The sequence below is a fragment of the Panicum hallii genome, chromosome 4 (assembly GCF_002211085.1).
Source record: "Panicum hallii strain FIL2 chromosome 4, PHallii_v3.1, whole genome shotgun sequence".
In the NCBI taxonomy this organism is placed as follows: domain Eukaryota; kingdom Viridiplantae; phylum Streptophyta; class Magnoliopsida; order Poales; family Poaceae; genus Panicum; species Panicum hallii.
In genome coordinates, this window is record NC_038045.1 from 36,196,426 (window position 1) to 36,217,372 (window position 20,947).

General features: G+C 45.8%; 1 protein-coding gene across 1 annotated transcript; it reads right to left on the reverse strand.

Moving 5' to 3' along the window:
- Window positions 1-214: 214 nt before the first annotated feature.
- LOC112890280 (cyclin-dependent kinase F-1) lies at window positions 215-4,143 on the reverse strand. The gene is made up of 2 exons (XM_025957184.1): window positions 3,581-4,143; window positions 215-1,413 (listed from the first exon to the last, which is right to left on the reverse strand). The coding sequence occupies exons 1-2, from the start codon at window positions 4,097-4,099 to the stop codon at window positions 481-483; spliced, it is 1,452 nt and encodes a 483-aa protein (XP_025812969.1). The 5' UTR covers window positions 4,100-4,143; the 3' UTR covers window positions 215-480.
- Between the last annotated feature and the right edge of the window lie 16,804 nt (window positions 4,144-20,947).

Consider the following 20,947-nt stretch of genomic DNA (forward strand, 5'->3'; position numbering starts at 1 on the left):
TTGATCAGACAGTAAATTTACTTGCTTCGACTACTATACAAATCACAAACACAAACATTCCAGGTATTATACTTCCTGGGGATGTGAAGCAGCTATAGCGAAACTTTATTGTAGGAACAAGTTACGTGTAGAGGACTGCGCTGACTTTTTCAAAAGTTTTTTTTTGTCTCTGACAATCCTTTGAATTGCCACAGAAATTTACAAGTTTCCATCGGAAGTGCATGCATGAACTACCACATGTTTTTCTTTTTATTTCCGGAGGCAAAGTGGTTCTGTTGTACAAAGAATCACAAAGTATATATACTAATAAAACGTAATCAACATTCCATACAACATGGTCCAATCTTCAATCTCTGACTGAAGTATTCATTCAGCTATGTTGACAGAGATTTCTACTCCAGTGTAGCCACATACCATGATATAGTCTTGTTTTGGACATGGTACAATGATGTAGACCCTCCGCGTCTTCTATATCAAGACTCAAGAGAAGCGTATACTGAAACCCTTGTCAGTTTTGGTGACATCCATGCTACCAAACTCATCGAAGTCTGAATCCGAGCCACCATCTTTGTAAATCCCCCATTCTTCCATTGAGCTGTCATCATCCTCATCCTTTGATGCTGGGACTTGTAATCCTCCTATAGGTACAGGCAAGGGTTCTTCTGTAAAGTACATATCATTCAGCAGGTCTGCAGCACTGGTCCTCTTTGCTGGGTCATAACAAATTAGTTGCTTTATGATGCTGACCTCAGAAGGTGATTTGTTAGGCAGACATGCTTCAAGGCCTGTCGGTTTCTTAACTTTGTTAAAGAAAATCTTATTGTAATCTGGCAAGTTTGAACAACCTGGAAAGGTTTCTTCTGTGATATCGCCAAGGACACTGATCATTCTACTAATCTGATCAATATCCGATATCCCTGGGAATATAGGCTCTAAGTTCAGGAGCTCCGCCAAGATGCATCCTAATGACCAGAGGTCAATCTCTAGCCCGTAATTTGTTGACCCATATAAAAGCTCAGGAGCCCTGAACCACCTCGTACCAACACAAGAAGTGAAGACACCAGATTCTTCACCTATGCCTTCGACATCATATGAGTAGGATGCTCGGAATGGATCATCTTCGATGTCTCCTGTGCTGCATGTGGCAAGACAGGATGCATCTCCATCCTGCAGGCTCATTTTGTCCACATCGCTGGATTTGGCTCGGAGTTGGTCCAGCTCACGCAGGTAGTCAGCTGCAGTTAGGGTCTCTGGCTCTTGGGCAGCAGGAACGACTGATTCATAACATGGAGATTCCTCTTCTGTCCCTTGTAGCACTGCTGGTTGTTGTGAAACCCAAGGTTCCATGCCTGAGTTATGATCATGTGGGTGCATATCTTGGTATATAGATGCTGTCTGCTGAAGTATCCTGGCCTGGGAGAGTGCGTCAACCAAAAGAAACATTGTCAAAATACAACCAATTTACAGATGACATCAATACAGAAGTGTAAATCACACAGATATCACTAATTCTGATAAAACAGAAGGTATACTTTTAGGCAACAAATCAAACTTTATATGCTTATATTCAATTTCAAAGTAGTGGAACAAAATGTGTGCATGAACTACCATGAAGCTCAGGAAGATCTTCACCAAAATCTATGATTTCGACCACTACGGCCATGCCGAACAACACATGAAAGCTATTATTAACTTCAATGTGTGTATGGAAAAAAATCTATTACATGAACCAGCATGAAGCTCAGGAACATCGTCATCAAAATAAATAAAAATTTCACCACTATAGCCATGTTCGTCCACATCCACACATGAATACTTGAATGTGGAAATGGAAAAAATCTATGATTTTCCACAATTAATCAACGGAAATTGACTTTGGACCATGGGGGCAAGCAGTGACAAAGATAATTCGCACTGGGAATCATGGGATGACAAGAACTGGCAAAAAATGTTTGGTAAAAATTTTCAAATTATCCGAAAACAGAGGAAAAACCCAAGTCCAAACAAAAGCTGCATAACCCAAATTCCCTAGCTATGCCTTTTTTTCCCTCCACACACAAAAAAATATGCTAGAGACAGTATATATGTAATTGACAACCAACTATGATTTTGATATTTAAAGGCATGTGCACACAGTATATGAACCTCCAATCAGATTGGTGGATACTTAAGCTGGCCAAAGAAGTTTATAATTTTGTGTTCACTCCATTACTTAACTCTTTAAATAATAAGAACATTTAACTTTCATCTTGGAATAAGTATGCTGAAATGTTCAAAAGATAAATGTAGTTAAGAGGGCTATTTTAGACTGGTATCAGATAAAAAGTTCCAGTTCTACAAGTGCATAATCTTTCATCATCCCACAGTCAGGTCCCACTTGGACATCAAAAAATTGCAGCTAAAATGGTTTCTCATCAGTTATAGGTTAAATGATATATCCAAAGGCCAATTCATCATATGCAATCAAAATGCATCTCTGTAGGACTATAACTTAACTCTAGAGTATTGCTGCATCAACGTTCCATTAGTTGTATGCATTACATTGCAGCTATCCAAATGGAAAGAAGCCAATAACCAGATGCTATTGGAAACGAACACTGAACACTTTGAGTGCAAACAGTAAATAATTTCGTAAACAACCAATCTCCAGACTATAAAATTATCCATCTAGTAGCATACAAAGAAAAAAAAAACACAAAACACTTACTTGGACATCAAACCAAGATGACCAAAAAAACTGGTTCACTTGCTGAAATGCATGTATTTCTCTGCTCAAGGGATGAGCTTAACTGGAAAGTAACTAATTGATAATTTTACCACAAGAAAAAAACTAATTATAATTGGTAAGTAACTAATTTAGCTATGGTGGATCCAAATAGGGCAAGCTGACGAGCACCTAAAGCCCTTCTAACTAGCTGAATAGTAACTATCCAATTACCTGGTCCAACCCAATTAACCCACCAGATGGCTAGCTGGAATTAGTTGGGCTGAACCAGCTAATTGGATAGTTACTATCTAGCTAGCTAGACAGCTTTAGTTGGGCGTTGGGCATTAGCTGGTCTCTTTTGGAACCAACCCAGCTAAAATTAGCTATACCTACTAAACACCACCACCACCACCCCACCCCCCCCCCCTCCGCCAACACACACGCACACCAATTCCAAATTATAGGTTGTTTTGGCTTTTCTAGGTACATAGCTTTTACGATGCACATAGATGTACCCTATGTCTAGACACACAGCAAAAAACTATGTATTTATAAAAGATAAAATGACCTATAATTTTAAACGGATCGAGTACATATTAGCCGGTGTATCCAAATAAGCCCTAATCAGGGCGAAGGACATACGAACTTCCCATCAATCCAGCAAACTCAGTGTTTCTGTACAGATTAAGTCGAAATTATATCCGCGATTAACTACCAATATTCAAAATACCAGTAAAATGCGCTACTACTGTTGAGTGAAAGCAGATGATTCACACAAAACACCAGTTACCTCAAATCTACAAACCTTCTTACGCCTCTAGCTAGAACTCATAAAAGACGAATCGGGTCTAATAAAGGTTTGAAGATGTTTACCTGACCAAAGTCGGCTACCTTGAGCATTCCGTCCTCGGAGATAAGCAGGTTTGCGGGCTTGAGGTCGCGGTGCACGACGCCGGCGCGGTGGCACGCAGCGACGCCCTCGAGCACCTGAAGCATCCACCGCTTTAGCTGTGCGGTGGGGATGACGCCCCATCCGCCGGCAGCGCGCCTCCTGGCGTCGCGCACGACGGCGGCGAGGTCGAGCGGTAGCCACTCGAGGACGAGGACGTCGTCGTCGCAGTCGCCGCCGGGGAAGTGGTCGAGGAGCGCGACGACGTGCGGAGAAGGGCCGACGGCGAGGAGAGCCTCAGCCTCGCGGCGGGCGCTGACGGCATCGTGGACCTCCTTGAGCGCAACAGTGGCACCGTCGGAGCGGCGGCGGCCGCGGTAGACGTCGGCGTAGGCGCCAGAGCCCGCGCGGCCTAGGACCTCGTAGCGGGAGGTAACGTCGGCGCGGCCGTGGATGCTCCAGCTCCCGCCGCCGACGCTGCCGGAGCCGCCGCCGATCGCCATGGTATGGGATTTGGGGGAGATTTGTTCCGCCGGTTAGGCTTGTTTGATTTGGACCATGGATCGCCGTCTCACCACAGAACAAAAAAGACCAGCAATTGTGCAAGTCAGATGGGCTGTGCTGGCTTGGGCCACGCGGATGGGCTTGCTTTTCTGCCGTCAGTGGCGTGGCTTGTCAGAAGGGCCGAAATCAGAGCCCACTTTGATCACAGCCTGATGCAGACCCGACTTTTCTTATTTTATAAATGTGTACTATAGTATGCACTAAAATTTTTCAAAATTAGTGGGATAAAATCGGGGAATGTTATATGTAGCGCGCATGACTGCAATCGTGCCTGTCGTAGAAGCGCTTCTCCGTCGCCTTCCATCTGATATTTTATGTGGACCTTAAATATGTTTTGTTGGAGAAGGCCCACGTCTCATTCCTGCTCATTCACGAGCGCGTGAGTTGCGAGGAATGCTTCCGAACTACAACACTGACTAAATTATCTCATTCTCTTAATTGTGAGCACATAAGAAATTACAAATAATATCTCCATCCCAAATTACAATTCGTTTTGGTTGTGCCTAGATACATAGCAAAAACTATGCGTTTGCCGTAAAAATCGAACGATGAATCTTACGGAGCACGACACGCTGATGCGAACCCGCTAAGGTTCGTTCATGATCTTTCGATGAGAGAAGCGAGATAACTCGAATTGAGGATGGAAACCTCCAAGCCCATAGAGGGGTAACTCCGAGATGGTAGATTTTAGGTGGGGTGTTACCGAGATCAGAAATCGAAGGTGTGAGGAACACAAAATTTAGACAGGTTCTAACCGCCGAGAGCGTAATACCCTACGTCGTATGTGGTGGCTTGTATTGTCTTAAGTGTTGATATTTTTTTAAGGGGTCCCCACCCGCCCTTATATAGTTTGGGGGATAGAGTCACATGGAAATCCTAACCAGATACGAACTTAGGAGTCCTACCCGAGTACTACTCGGGTAGTTTCCTTCTGTTCTGACTAGTCCTACTACGTTACGAGTAGTTACAACTGATGTAGCGCGTGGGTTATGTCTCATCCTTTATCCTAGAATATGTACCCTATGTGCGCAGTACCGTGGCCTCAGGTCTGACAAGCCCCCGAGCCCTGCGTAGTCGAGTACTGTAGGCTTCCGAGTACTTCTGAAGGTGTTTTCGAGTTCTTCCGAACACCTTCTTGAAGGTGTCTTCCGAATACTTCCTTGGCTGCATCAATACTGTGAGGTGCTCCTGCCCCGAGCAGTTTTCAAGTCTTCTTTTATATGAGGTACGATTAAACTCGCACTCGATATGCAGTAGCCTCCGAGCCTTAGGTTGAATCGAAGAATCAGGTTGAGGGTCAAATTAGTCTTGGGTCTTCCGTTTTTATCTTCCAACCCCCGAGCCTTTAATCCAAATTTCCAGGTTTGGAAAAAAGGATCAAAAAGGTTGTGGCATGGGTTGTTTAAAAAAGTAAGAGTTTGAATTGATGGTTAAAATGGGTAAATTGGTACGGTAATCGAAAAACGTCTTTTTCGGGATGTTATCTCAGAAAAAATGGTTAAACAAATGACTTTCCCAAAGTAACACAAGATTACCGCTCAAAACAAATCTTATCCCGTAAAAAGCTATGACAGAATCGCCCGAATTAATCCGACTCAAGTGCACTAACCATCATCCCTAAGATGAACCAGCTACCATGCACTTCAAACGGAGTAATCGGACAGCCTGTCGGGTAAATCCCGACACGACCACTTAATATTTCGATCAAAACAAAGCGTACACTTAACTTGCACGAAGGCAAGTCTAGAGATTACAACATTCCACAACTTTTACCTCACAAGTCTGACAATTATTTATTACAAGCCGAGTTCTTAAAACGAGTACTTTACAGTTCAAACATAGAAACTTTATTCAGAGTTTAGTAGCAGCAAAAAGAAAACTCGGTCATCTTTCATCGATTTGGACACCACGATGAAGCCCATACGTGGCATCACTCGGCAGAGTCATTGTTGGCCGTGGACGGATCCCACTCCACGGACCAACCAGGCGACAAAGTACACGGCCAAGTCAACCCAGCTATCATATCTTCAAAAGACACACCTGAAAATATAGCTACAAGCAAGGCTAAGTATACTAATACTCAGTAAGGCTTACCCGACTAGTGGTATGTAAATACCGACTACTAAGCATGCATGGCTCTAAGGTTCTAGGGTTTTCTTTTTGCTGAAAAGTAACAAAGAGTAAGTCCTTAATTTCATATTTTAGCTTTCAATAACCATTCTGAGTGAGCATCTATCTCTAACAAAATATGGTGGAAAATATTTAATCATCCAACAAGTTTCATCATAGCCATAGTTCCTCTTGTTACTCTATGTGGCAGAAGTATTAAGCAATCTAAATTACCGCAAGAAATGGATGATTCGAATCGAATTTCTTAACCTTACAAGGTAAACCTAACACACACGCCTAGAACACCAAAGGGTCACCAAGCAACTTTTCTCATTTCTTTCCGGGTTGTGGATCAGGGTTACCTTACCCAACTACAGAGCCCTGCTCTGCACCCGCATGTATATACGCATCTGAACTTCGTTCAAGTAGGGTGAGAGTAAACTCCACTTGCCGGGCCAGCAATTAGTACCATATTTTCGATATGTGGTTAGTACATTCAAACGCTTAACCACCACTACCACACATTACGGCCTTAGCATTTTCCTCTACTCAGACGGGGCCTTAACCATGAGCATTGTACCACAGCCCCGCTGTCGACCTTATAGTTGCAATATGTGGTAAATCATTCAACTCCTATAATTCTCGCGAGTGGCAAGAAACCACTCGACTTTTACCGTGCCTGTTAGCAGAGCATCTACTCAAACTTCCCGTTCTAGTATTCAGTACATAGGTGCCTAGGATCATGCAGCTAGGATTCCAATCAACTCCTATGAAGTTAAATGCACAGGTAAAAAGGAACAGTAGTTGCATAAATTGAAACACTGGGATCATGCATCGAGGCTTGCCTTCTTGGGCAAAACTAGCCGGGGGTTCTTCCAAAATTTGGTTCGAGTCTTTAGTGACTTCTGTTAGATTAACTTGAGCTTCGCGCTGCTTACTCTCGGACTTGGGCACCAGATCGTAGGTTCCGTTGGCGAGAGTAGTCGATTCTATATGAATGCACATGTATGAGTGGTTTTAAAGGTACAAGATAAATAACTATTTCATTATAAAGTAGTCATTCAACAAAACTCAAATTAAGTAGTCAAGCACTTCATTTTCTTTTCCCTGGGCAGTCATTTATCGAGTACTTATCTGGATTAACTGACTTCATTAAGTTAGTGAGTGGTTTTGTCATGTTGTAAACGGCCATTTCCAACAGTAAGCATTGTTTAAGCAAACCACTCGTAGAGGTAGTTTCTGGGATTGAGATTTTAATGCAGAGCACATTACTTAATTGCAAACTCATTGTAAAATTTTTAGCCATTTTCCTTCAATAGGTTAATCATGAAAACTATATTAAATGGCTACTGCTAGGATCAATATTTATTTATACAGAACAAACCATGCAAGAACTGGTGCTCAACATTTTACTGAACAAACTTACTTGCATGAGTAGTCTACTGTAAATTTTGTAGATTTTCCCATGTAAGAACCAGAGGCTAACATTCTAGTTTAAAAGGCCTATAACAAAAGTACTTGAAACATCTGGTTGTGATTGGATTTAGTGCATGAAATTTTTATGAAAGATTATACCCTCAGTGCTGAAGCTATCATCCAGAACTCATGAGCAGTTCTTTCCTGAAACTCTTAGAACAATCAAAAGATATTTAAACTTGATTTAAATCTACAGCTAAAAAATATGTGGAAACAGTCCAAGATCCTTTTACAAAGTTGTAGATCTTAAATTAAGGAGTCCAGAACATCTTAGTTTGTACTCTTAGGATTTCTCTGCAAGTTGTTTTGCATTTTCAAAGTTCATAGATTGGTTGCCAAAGTTCTAGTTTCTGGTTTACAAATAAGTCTCTGAGATTTTACAGAAATCTTGTCGAAAAGATTAAAATCGAAGCAAAAGGGTCCTTTGTGGAGGGGAACAGCGACTGCCGGCCAAATTCCAGCGACAAGGGTTGCCGGCGGTGAGGAGCGAAGGTGGGAGAGGCAAGAGGGGAACAAACCACACCTGTTTGTGGCCTTGAGTGGGGAAGTGGTGGACCAAAACGGCTTGCCAGTTGTGGCACAGAGCCGACGGCGGGTGTGGGTGGTGGTGGTGGCGCTCCGGTGAGGAAGAGGGCCCGGGGACCGGCGGTGCAGCTTCGGTGTGATGCGGAGAAGGTGGTGGGAGGGTTGGTTTGGGCAATGCGGGGCCGGAGTGGTGCGTCCACGCGCAAGTGACTGCTCGCCGGAGTTGGTGTCAGGGCGGCGAGCTCAGGGGCCTCGGGTGGGGCTTTTATAGGCGCAGGAGGGAGGATGGTGGCCTGGGCTCAAGCTGCTAGGGAGGGCATGACCATGGGCAAAACCAGGGGCGCAACTACCTCGCTGGCGCCAGTGAGGCTCGCCGTGGCGCCAGCAGCGCCCGCGGTAGAAGGAAACCGCCGCGTGGAGGCTTTCTGAGGGGGAGGGTGAGATTTTGTGGGCCAGTGGGAGATCTCCAGGTGCTGGCAGGCCCACTTGGCCGGGCGGGCTCAGTTGCGCCAGGGGAGAGAGGAGGGAGAAGATGATGGGACTTATGTGCAAGAAGCGAAAATAGCGGGGGACCTGGATGAACAAGGAGCTAAAACTTATTCTTCCCAAGGTCAAATCAAAAACATTTGAATACCATTTTTGTTCAAATTTTCAAGATATTCATTTTTATTTCATGACTATGTTCATTTGAGCAATGTATAAAAATTTATTTCAAAATTTCAAAAACTAGTATTTAAATGACACGTCATTTCATGTGAATATTTGCACTTTTAGTCCTTGAGTTCAACTAGATTTTTTTTGCTCTTGTTATGACAGATGTGCCATTAAATTTCTAGAGTCATTTGTCATCAACTTTGAAAGTTACCAGGGTTTGTTTGCCAAGGTTCAAATGTATATGCATACATTCAGCTACACATATTCATTTGCTTGAATGGTAGATTTTGATAAATTGTTTTATACTTTTCTTGCTCTTTTATGCCTGGTTTCATGTTATGGATCTTTGTTTAGTCTTTTAGGCACCTAGGGTGTCACAAAATGCTTCACATTCTGCACAGTAAACTTGGGCCCACCGCTGGTTATTTAACCACGCGGTGACCTAGGGTTTTACTCACCGTTTCACTTGTGCTTTTTATTGCTCGAGCCTTTCGTCTTCCTCTATCTCGCAGCCTCCGCCACTTCTAGAGTTAGATCTAGGTCATTTGCGTTGCAAGAAGTAGTCGCCTAGTTCATCCTTCTCCCCAAAAGCCCCGCCTCCACCGCCTCTCATTGTAGCCCCCAAGCGCATGCGAGTGAAGCATCTCGTGACCACAAGGATGGCCAGCAACAAGCGAGTGCCTCCAAGGGGAAGGAAAAGGAGTGTAAGGCTGCCACCACCGCCGGAGACGGGTGGAAACCAAGCAAGTGCTCCGAAGCTGATCTCCAGGCCCTCGTTGATGAGGGTCTTCTCCAGAGCAAGGAAGTCATCCAGTGGCGCCCTACCACTGGGGACAATAGGCCATATGAAAGAGTTGATGAGATTGTTCTCTTTCAATACTTCGTCGAGCGAGGATTAGCCCTCCCGACTTCTGATTTTTTCCATGGTCTCCTCTTTTACTACGGAATCCAGTTGCATCATCTTAATCCAAACTCCATCCTTCATATTTCCATCTTTGTTCAGTTTTATGAAGTATTCTTAGGAATAGAGCCGCACTTCAATCTCTTCACTTATCTTTTCCACCTCAAGTCCCAACCCAATGATAAGGTCCCGTACGAGGTCGGAGGTGCTGGGCTGCAGCTGAGGCAAGGGATGGAGAATAAATACATCTCGTACAAATTCTCGAGCAGTTTGTCAGGGTGAAGAGAGAAGTGGTTCTACATCGGAAACCATGCGCCTTCCCTGCCAGAGAGGACCGAGGGAGTACTTGAGATCACGCGCGAGTGGTCCAAGCCTTGTAGGGATGAAATCTAGATCCCAGAATTACTTTGTATGATCAAAAAGCAGAGGGATGCGGACGTTACTAGCGTAGTGGTGATGTTCTTGTGGATTGGCAGGCAGATCCAGCCACTGCAGAAGTGTTGTCGGTCGAAACCCACCGGCGAGCAGCGACAGGCAACACGAGGAGCCGGGAGGCTTCCAGGACTATAGGTGGGCCCTGGTCCCTCGGTCAACGGCCCAGGATCTGGCACACGACCTGGCGTCTAGGTTTGCTAGGCATGTCACTTGACCTATACCTGATCAGGAAGATGTAGATGTGGTTTCAGTTAGTTTCCTGCATGCACAGACATGTTCAAACATTAGTCCGAGCAGTGATCAGCTCTTCGGGTGATCCTCGCAATCGGCTGCAAAGAGTCAATTACTCCCCGATATCAGATTGGATCTGTTCGTTTATGCATAATACACAAATTTGATGATAATATAAACTTGCTCTGTAATCAACAAGTTGATTCAATCTACGCTGGTTAAAGCTTTCACCACATGACCAGAACATCCTTCGCGTAGTTAAGCCTAACAAATACGAAAGACAATAGAATACTAACCTAAATAGAGGCCTAAAAACCAACAGAAAGCCGATTCCCGGAACAATCCCTCTTTAGATTAATATAAAGCATCAAACGTATTGCCGGAACATTCAACCCGTTCGAAGGGCCTAACCATGCGGATATTAAGCCAAATCTTTGATGAACAAAGACTAACCATAACAGATTGGATCTGCTAATCGAAATAGAGCAATGTGCTGCCCTTACACCCGAGATCAGGCACAAAAATAGCTAAACGTTTACAGGTGATGAACTATGCACGGATACAGTATGAAAAGCCGATGCATCCCCACAAATGTTAAGGTAACTAGTGTTACTCGCCATCAATAACGCTTCAGCACGAGAAACACAAAGATAACAGACAGGTACAATGCTGCCCCGATCATGCGAGGCGTGATCAGGGCCGCATAGAACTTACCCAGAGAAAACCCTAAAATAGGGGTGGCGATGCACTGAGAATTGTTTGCGAATGCTTGTTGTTCTTTTCATTCGTAGTCTAGGGTACATATTTATAGTCTGGAGACTTGCCTCTCCTAACCAATCCTGATCGACTATGATACGAATCCTGACTATCTATATCTAAACTAACTTAAACTAGATACATGGCCAATCTGGCCTTAAACCGCCTGCGCAGGAGCCGATTTGCAAGCCCATAACAATTATACTTTGAGCCCATCTTGCTCGCGGCCCATCTTCTGGTCCAGCTAAATTATGGTGATAGCACATGCCCCCTGGTTTCAGCAATAATAATTCCGAAACCATTTTCTTTTTCCCGTCACCTCGCCTCTTCGACTTCCAAAATTTGCACGCGCGTGCCACTCCCACTGCCGCAGGATGTGACTACTCTGCATCTAACTCCTTGGAAACCGTCATGGTGCCAATTCATATTCCACTCCTGCCTTTATAAGCTTACCCCAGTAGATTTCTTTTTCACTCATCTTCTTCCTTCAGCCATTAGCAACCGTACCAATTTGCCCCTCCTTCTCCCGCAATGGCTTCTTCATCCTTTGCCTCCTCCATCATCTCCATCGAATCGGAGTCAACTCGAGAGGCGACCCCGGAGTTTGATCCCATAGCCGTGTATGAGGCCTGCGCTCCTCTGCATTGGGATGTAGAAGAGTGGGATTTTCGGACCTGGTCAGAGGATGATGAATCCCTGACCGACGGCGAAGATCTCCAACTCCTCCTTGGCGGGGAACTGAATGAAGATGACGACAATGACATGTCCTAGGAGGGGGACTTCTCCACCTCGGAGGAAGAAGTCGATGATGCATCGACCAAGGAAGACTCACAGCAGGAGGCTTCCTGCGTGGCAGGTCATTGGAGGACGACGAAGATGATGACGATGAAGAGACCGAAGGCGGCAGCGGCTACAGCGGCGGAAATGATGGCAGCAGTGATGACGACAGCTGTGACGGTGACAGCGACATTGGTGCAGCCCCTCCGATCAAGCGCTGCAAGGACTTAGGCACCTACTGGTGGTAGATCGTAGGATTTGTATTAACTACCATGTACTAAGCCGATAGATCAGCTTTAGGAGCAATCGGCTCCCCTTTTGTAATGGTTTTCCCTATGAATGAAATCTCTCATTTTAGTCCACAACTGTCGAGAAGCCGATTTACCGGGAGCCGATGGCAACGCATCAGTCCTTTCCCTCAAAGTGCCGATCTGGATGTGAGTCGATTCCTGAACCATTTCCATCTTCTGCTTAAATCTGGAACTTTCCCAAAATAGATCTACACAGGTTCCCCGAATCCAAGTTGCGCTCCAAAACCCCTGCTCACAAGACCAATCGCAAAACCCAGATCAAAACCTCAGAGCGTGAACTGGAAACTCGTGAAGCAGGCCCTAGATCCAATCTCGAGCCTTCGATCACCATTGGAGCTTCAGATGGCGGAACCCTCGAATGCCGATGCGGGCATCCTTGGTCTGAAGGTAAAACTCTGACCTTTTGCTAATTTAATGATGTAATTATTCGAACCCTTGAAGCATTAAATGATTCTTTCCTGTTATTTGGCTCTTATTGATTCTTCAGGTTTCAGATATTCTTTTTCGCATCCTTCTCTCCCCAATTCTTTTTGTCTTGGGCCTCGTTCTTATGAGCGTCCAATAGATTTGATTTCCTATGAGGCCAATCGAATCCCATTCGTAAGCCAAGATATAGACTTAGATTTCTGGGCCGACAGCCTGCGTGCCTGGCCAAATCCTCCCGAGGGCTAGGTATCTTGGTATAACAAAGTAGCAAAAGCCTACCAGCCCACATGGGAAACCATAGGAATAGCCGTTGCTCTGTCTCTGTCATTATCCCCCTTGAGAAGAATGAAAACCTTCTGAAAATCATAGGCTATTTTTGGTCTGATGCCGTGAACTGCTTTTTATTTGGCCATGGGCCGATGACTCCAACCCTCATGGATGTGGTGATGATTACTGGTTTGAACATTGCATCGCCCAGCCCCTCTGCTTATAGAATGCCTGAGGTCCCCTTTATGTTGTCCTCCAAAACAGAATGCACAAATTGGGGTGCCTACCTGAACCAGTACATCAAAACCAATGGCCATGTAACTGAGAAAGAACATACAGCCTTTCTGAACCTCTGGTTGGAACACTTTATATTTTGCGGTCCTTCCCTTGCTCCAACCAAAAACTGCCTTTCTCTAGCATATGAACTAGCCAAAGATAATACTATTGGCCTTGGCAAACTATTTCTCGGGGAACTTTATAGATATCTTCACCTGATATCTTCGAGCTTTCTTGTGGCAGAACCAACCTGAATTATACCGGCTCAAGTATGTGAGTCCATTCCTGAGGGCTCCAACGTGCTTCAAACGGTATAATCCCTTAGCCTGTCGGGTAACGTCCCGATAAACCACCGAACACAGGATCAATAAGGTTACCTCACACGAAGGTGAGTCTAGAGATACAGTCACCATCATATTTTACATCACAGGGAATTACATTACAAGAGTTTCCAACAGTAGTACGAAGTTTCAAGTTTAGAGAAAATATTACAAACTGTTTAAGTTATGGCTTTTGGCAGCGGAAAACATATACGATGATTAACAACATGTCATCAAGATGGATGTCATGCTAAGCCCTGGCACGACATCACTCGATATCATCAATGTTGGCCGGGGTCGGATCCCGTTCCACGGACCAACCGTCTGGAAGAGCACAAGGCCATGACAGGGGAAGAGTAGGGTCTTCAAAGGCATTACCTGAAAAACATATAACTAGCAAGGCTGAGTATATTAATACTTAGCAAGGCTTACCCGTCTCATGGTATACTTAGCCATGTAACTAGACTTATGAAGGCTCATAATGGTTCGGGGTTTAGTTTCAGCTAAAAAGCAACAAAGAGTAGATCCTTAATTTCAACTTTTAGCTTTCAGGTTCTAGTTGATTATCCATTCTAGGTAAGCACCTATAACTATTCATGCATGGTAGAATCTTTAGTCAATCATCATCTTTGATTAGCACAAAGTTGCTCTTATTACTCTATGTGGTAAAGAGATCAAGCAGTCTCAAACTTCATGAGAAGCGGACGATTCTGAATCGAATTTTCAACCTTGCAAGGATAAACCTAACTCACACGCTTGGAACACCAAAGGGTCATTCCGAAGCAACCGTTTGCCTTTCATTCTGACTCGTGGATCTGAGCTACCACAAGCGACTGCAGGACATACGCACTTCCAAAGTGCAGGACGTACGCCTGTAGCGCGACTACATGTCCGTACTCCTGGTTGCTCTTGCAACACGTATTCCTACACGTCGAATCAAGTAACCGAAAGAACCAAAATACGAGTGGTGGGAGGTATGTCCACTCCTCGGGCCGATTGGTTACTAGGCTTACCGCTTACCATATTTCGCGGCATGTGGCTAGTACTTTCAAACGCTTAACCACCGCTACCACACACTGCGACCTTATCAAATTTAACAACACAGACGGGGTATCATCTCAACCATGATACCTCACAAAATTCCCGTCCGTCATCCTTATAGTGATTACAGGAATGTAAACATTACAACTCCTATATCGCGCGAGTGACAGGAAATCGCTCGACTTCTACCGGCCCTATTAGCAGAGCATCTATGCGATAAGGACTCAGGCACAATACATAGGTTCCTAGGATTCAATGCATCTAGGGTTCCATTTCATTTCCTAGACTTAATGCAAGATATAATATATAAGTATAAGATTGCATAATTTAGTAATTTGAAATACTGGGTTATGCATCGGGGCTTGCCTTTACTGGTGGGGCTAAAGTCAGAGATGTTAGTATTATTATCTTCCGAACTTTGGTTCGGGGCTTCTGATAATCCCTTGGTGACGTTCATTTGGTCTTCAGGAATATCCTCCGCAGACTCCTGGGAGATCTTGTATGTACCGTTTGCGGAAGTAGTCGTATCTACATGCAATGCAACATTACATTCAAAGTGTGCACATAAAACTATCTTACTTCACAATAAAATTGTAATCCAAGACTCATTTAACATACTACTCATATAACAATCAAAAGATCTGCAACTAAACTTGGATAGAGCTTTAGGTGGATACTAATTAAGATGGACTATTTGTCGAAGACTACAGCAGTGTCGATTGGAAACAACAGGGGTTCAGTTGATAGATTTGATAAAGAAGGGAGTTCTCTATACAGTTTTAGGAAATCTGCTGATTTCTGTTTGGAAGAGAAATCGGCATGAGTAGTTTCTGTATATGAGCAGAAGAGATTAACTGGTTTGGTTTTATCAAAGGTTAAAACAGCTGATAGAGATAGGAATATTAAAGGTACAAAGTTACAAGGATAGAACAAGGAAGGATCTTGCCGATTGGATTATCAGCATGTCTTTGGTCTATCTAATTGGTTGGTGTATTGGTCTTGGCCTTAACCGATTCATGTGCATCAGGTCTAGCCGACTGATGTGTTTAGGTCGTGCCTAACAGAGGTGTGTCTACTGTGCTATCTTGCTGATCTAGGGTTGTGTACTTTGGCCTATGTAGCCAACTGGAGTGTGGTTAAGGGTATGTGACCGATAGATATATAGCCGATTCCCTAGCTGATAAATCGGCTGATAGAAGTGTATGAATAAGGATGGGAAAACTAAGGGTTGATCGGTCATATTTGACCGATATGGAAAACAACTAGAATCGGCTTGGATCGGCCGATAGCAAGAACTCTAAGATCATGTGTGCATCTCCTATACATCGACTATGTGTAGTCGATGTAGGACAGAACAAAAGAATTGTATCGGCAGTAGCCGATATTAGAAAGATAACAATCGTATTAGCTAACCAGCCGATGGTAGAAGCATATCAAAAGAAATGCATCGGCTGACAGCTGTTATACAGAAACATCATAAACTCAATCAAAACGGATGCTTAGCGGCTGAGCTGATAGCCGTTGCTGAAGCATAGCTGCAGAGATGTATTGGATAAGCAGCAGATACACACGGACTAACAAGGATCCCTATACGAAAAGGACCTTAAGGAAATGGCAATCAAAATAAGGATAAGATCTTGATGGTAGGAATATGAGCACCCGTGTGAAAAGATTAACTAGATATCACACATCTCTACTTAAGACATATATCCTATGATTTACCTTTCAGCTACAGCACATGCATATCTCATACGATACAAATAAAGCACACATTTCCTAATATTTAACCTAGACCACAATTCAAAGACTTCAACTCAAGAGCACAACATAAAACTTGTAGATGTTCACTGATTTGAAATAAAGAAAGCTTTGGAAATTTTACAAAGAACGCCCTAGAACTTTCTAAATCAAAGCAATTAAGTCCCTGGTCGGGGAAAACAAAGAACAGGAAGATTACTACGATCTTCCGGCAAAGGAATCGCTGGCATTAGGAAGATTCATTGAATCAGGGCAAACCTCGGGGTAGCCTTGGTAGTGGAGAAGAATGGGTGGAAAGTGAATTCCCGTGGCGAACAGGATTGACAATGAGAAGTGCTCGACGGTGACGAGGTTCCGTGGGTGACGAAGAAGCTCGCCAGGGGATTGTAGTGGGTGAAGAATGGCTGGAAGGGTATTCCTCACGGTTACCTGTGGCTGCGATTGCCGACTTTGCCATGGCGATGATGTTTCAGCGAAGGGATCCGAAGAGGCTCGATAAGAGGGTTCACGAGCTTTCTTGAGGTGTTGTGGTCTCGCTTGAACAATCGGCGAGGAATAGGAGTTGCTGGATGTCGCGGACCATGGAATGAGACGATAGAGCCGGATTGGTCCGCTATGCCAACTCCTCCGCGAACCTCAGGGTCCTCTTGCTCACGGGTTGAACTTCCTCTGCTCACGCACGTGTGCCACAGAAACACGGTCGGCACACCCGCCTAGCCTCCTGCAGGATCGCCGCGCCCGGTCGCATCTCCTGCACACTGTTCCTGTACTGCTCTCACACCATTGGCCCTTAACCTGCTCGCGCGTGGCCTGTTGGCTTGCACGCGCACTCGCCTGCGGAATCGAGCCGAGCTAGCCACTGGCAAAACACTTCCACTCGCACTCGCGAACGCGCCGTTCAATTCCGCTTGGACCTCCGGGTTCTGCAACTCTGCCGCCGGTCTTGCGCTACGCGTCAAACCCGCGCTGCGTTGCTCCTGCCCTGACCGCCTTGCCGCTGCATAGCTTCTCCTTCCGAGCTTGTCACGCCGACCACCTCCGTTCGCCACCAGCAGCTCGCAGTCCCACCTGACCTCGTTCACTGCCTTCTTCTCAATGGCCTCCGACGTCCACCACGCGTGGCTCTACTGCCCCCTCTGTGCGGGTCCGCGCCGAGCCGCCGCGCTGCATTACCACTGCACACACGCGCCTTCGTGCTCCAGCATCGCGAGTCCCGAGCTACCGCGCCTATCTGACTCCATCCGCTCCACCCGCGCCACGTACGGCGGGTTGTTCGTGTCCGCCGGCCGCATCAGCACGTAGTCCTCCACTTCACGCGCAGCAGCCAGACCCGTCAGAGCTCGAACACATGCGCGCCTGCACACCGTTGCTCTGCACAGTTACTCCTCTTCCTCCGGTTGCCGGACCCGCGCTCGCCCCGACCTTGCCGCATCGCTCCCGCGCACGCCCGAACCGCGTGCGTTCTTGGCCCGCGTCACGTCTTGTTTACACCTCCCGTGTGCCGCAGCCGCAGCTCCACTCGCACGCGCGCGCCAGATCCAGCGCCGCCTCCGTTCCTGCCTCTCACCGGCATGGCCGCCACTGCCAAACTTGATCGAGCTGGAGCCTTAGGCTCCCCTGGACCCAGAGCCCCCTTCCTTTCCTCCTCTGTCATCGCCGCTTGCCCGGGGCCTCCCGCATCCAGCGCGCCTGTGCTGCCGACGCCGGTCCCGTGCACGCCGCGCCTGCACAGCGCGCCCGCCAGCGAGCTCCTGTGCCGCCCGCGTCGCCTGCCGCCTGAGCCAGCGCGCTCCTGCGCCAGTGCCTGCCTGCACGCTCAGCTCCCGCGCCTGCACTAGTCCAGCGCCCCGGCCCCGCTCCGCTCGCCGCCAGCGCCTGCGCCGTGCCGCGCCCGCTCAGCTCACGCGCCTGCTAGCCCCCGCGCCACCGCCCGTCGCAGCTGCGCGCCACCGCTGCCCAGCGCCTGCTGCCGCTCCAGCTGTCGCCCGAGCGCCGCGCACCGTCAAGCCGCAGCCGCCCGCTCGCCCGCGCCGCGCGCGCCTCCGCCCGAGCCACCTGGTTCCGCGCCGCGCCGCCCGCGTTGCGCTCGCGCCGCGCGCCGCTCGCCAGCGCCTGCGCTTGCGCCGCCCTGCCGCCGCCGTCAGCCGCTGCTTGCTCAGGCTGGGTAGAGGAGAGAGAGAGGGAACACCAGGGTGGGGATAAGGATGGGCCAGAGAAAAAGGTTGAACAAAGGTTCAAACTCTACAACATTGCTTTAGGGCCCAAGTTCGAAAACTCAAAACTTATATCTTTACACGTGAAACATTGAACAAAGGTTGGATTTGAATTACTTTTGTCCTAAAGGGTGTAATATCATAATATTTAGGGCCTAAATGCAAGAATTTATGACACGTCATGATGACGGGATAGACACGTCATAATGACTTGCTCCTTTTACACTTTAGTCATAAGTAACTTTGAAAATTACTTTTGTAAATCAACGACTTGCACAAAAGAACTTGTACTTTTATAAAATTACATAAATACCCCTATTTTTACAATTTTACCCAAATTTTTATACAATTCAACACATGCATTTTCCAATGCAACTTTTTGGATAAATATATATTTTTACAAGACATAAAGTAAGAAAAACATGTTTGCAAAACTACCCTTCACTTATTTTGAAATACCCCTTATCCAAATACATCTTGCAAAAACAACCCTAGGTTTTTTCCATAATTACAAAAATACCCCTTTTTACTTGCACTTTAAATTTTCAAAAGCTTCACATAAACATACACAAGCTTTTCACTAACAAGCATATACTTCACACTAACAAATTATGTGCCTAATTTACAAGTACATGAACTGTCACATTTCTCTCCCAAAAGAAAATTAGAACTGGTGGTCCCTGGTGGTTCATTCAGTTATGGGCTCACTTGTATTTTTAGAACCACATACCAAACTTCACTGTTCTGGCCGATAACTCCTTCCCCGATCAGAGTGGGAGACGCATTAGATGTACTAGCTTTGGCCAAACTTTGTACAGTCTTCCCGGTAGCAAGTTGAACCCCAAAGATGCCTCAAACTGGTTTAGAGTATTTACCAAGGTTTGACCAATCCAATCTACCTTCCTTACACAAATTCTAAAACCTTTGAAAATCCAAGCGCCTTTAGATTGGGACTTTGCCGATGATGAAAGCACTCAACATTTGTACTCCATCATGATCCGTCCTTGCTTGCTTCCTGTCGGTATGAGCACCTCCAACTGAATTATCAAACCAGGCTATGAATCTTACCAGCCGGTCGTAGCAGCCCGGCAATTTGGTCTTGGGCAAATTTCTCCCAACTTCTTCCTTCATCATCTGACAGTAAGTAGAGCTGATCTGCCCAGCTCCCTCACCAGCCACAGATGCTATAGCATGTTCACTGATCTTGACATCCCAATCCCTATCGACATATCATTTACCCTCCCGGCCATTGACTTCGAGGATTGGTGGTCAATGTGGAAGACTCACGTCTTTTGGAAAGCCTTGGGCCAATGTTGCAGCAGATTAAAGCTGAGTATTGTCACACCCTAAAATATTTAATTTTAGGATGTGAATGTCTTTTACAATGTGTTCATCTATCAATAGGATTTTCCGAGAATCTTAAAGATTTTTCTGGTAATTATTCTATTTATCCTAGATCTAGATCCATTTTTATTTGGAAAGCTCTAAAATTCTTTTTCATGAGTCCCAAATATTTTATTGGGAGTCCTCGAGTCCCAAATTAATCTCCCGAGTTTCCCTCGGAATTTTTGGATTCTTCCGGACATAGTTTTCGTGGGTTAAAATATTTATCTGGACTTTTCTAGATTTATTTTAAGCTTAAAAATATGTTCTAGAAAATATTTCTATTTTGATAACAAATTCTCATCGCAGTCGGACCGAGCCGTATCTTTGTTGTATATCCTGTTAACCTTGTCCTCTCCGAATCCTTAAGATGTCCCATCGAGCTCCCGATCCTCTAACCGTTCTCCCCAATCACGTCATGCTTGAAAACGACGCCTCGTGGCTCGTGTTCGGTGTTTTTCCGACGATGTTCGATCACCGTCAGCCCCAATGACTCGGCCTGATCTTTTGCTTCTCTTTTCACACTCCCAAATAAATGGTTCACATTCAACTAGCTCTGTCAGTTCGTTTTCGTGTTCAGCCCAAACCCGATCCTGTTTCGGCCCATAACCGAACCTGCTCGACCTTTCACTATCTCTATCTCTCTCTCTCTCTCGTTCTATCCGCGTTTGATCCTCGCTCTCAACTGGCCGTCGGTTTGTGCCGGTGCGGTTCCACCACCTCGTCTTTCTTCTTTCCGTGGCCCGGTTCAGCGTTCCAGGCCAGTACCAAATGAACGTGCTCGGCCAGCCCAGGTTCAGCTCTCGGCCCATGGCCGAAACTATTTCGGCCCACGACCGAGCCCCTCAGCCTCGCACCGCTTTTCCCTGCTCGCTAAGGCCTCCGCGTCCCTATAAATCCTGCTCGCGTAACCCTAGTCTCGCACCTT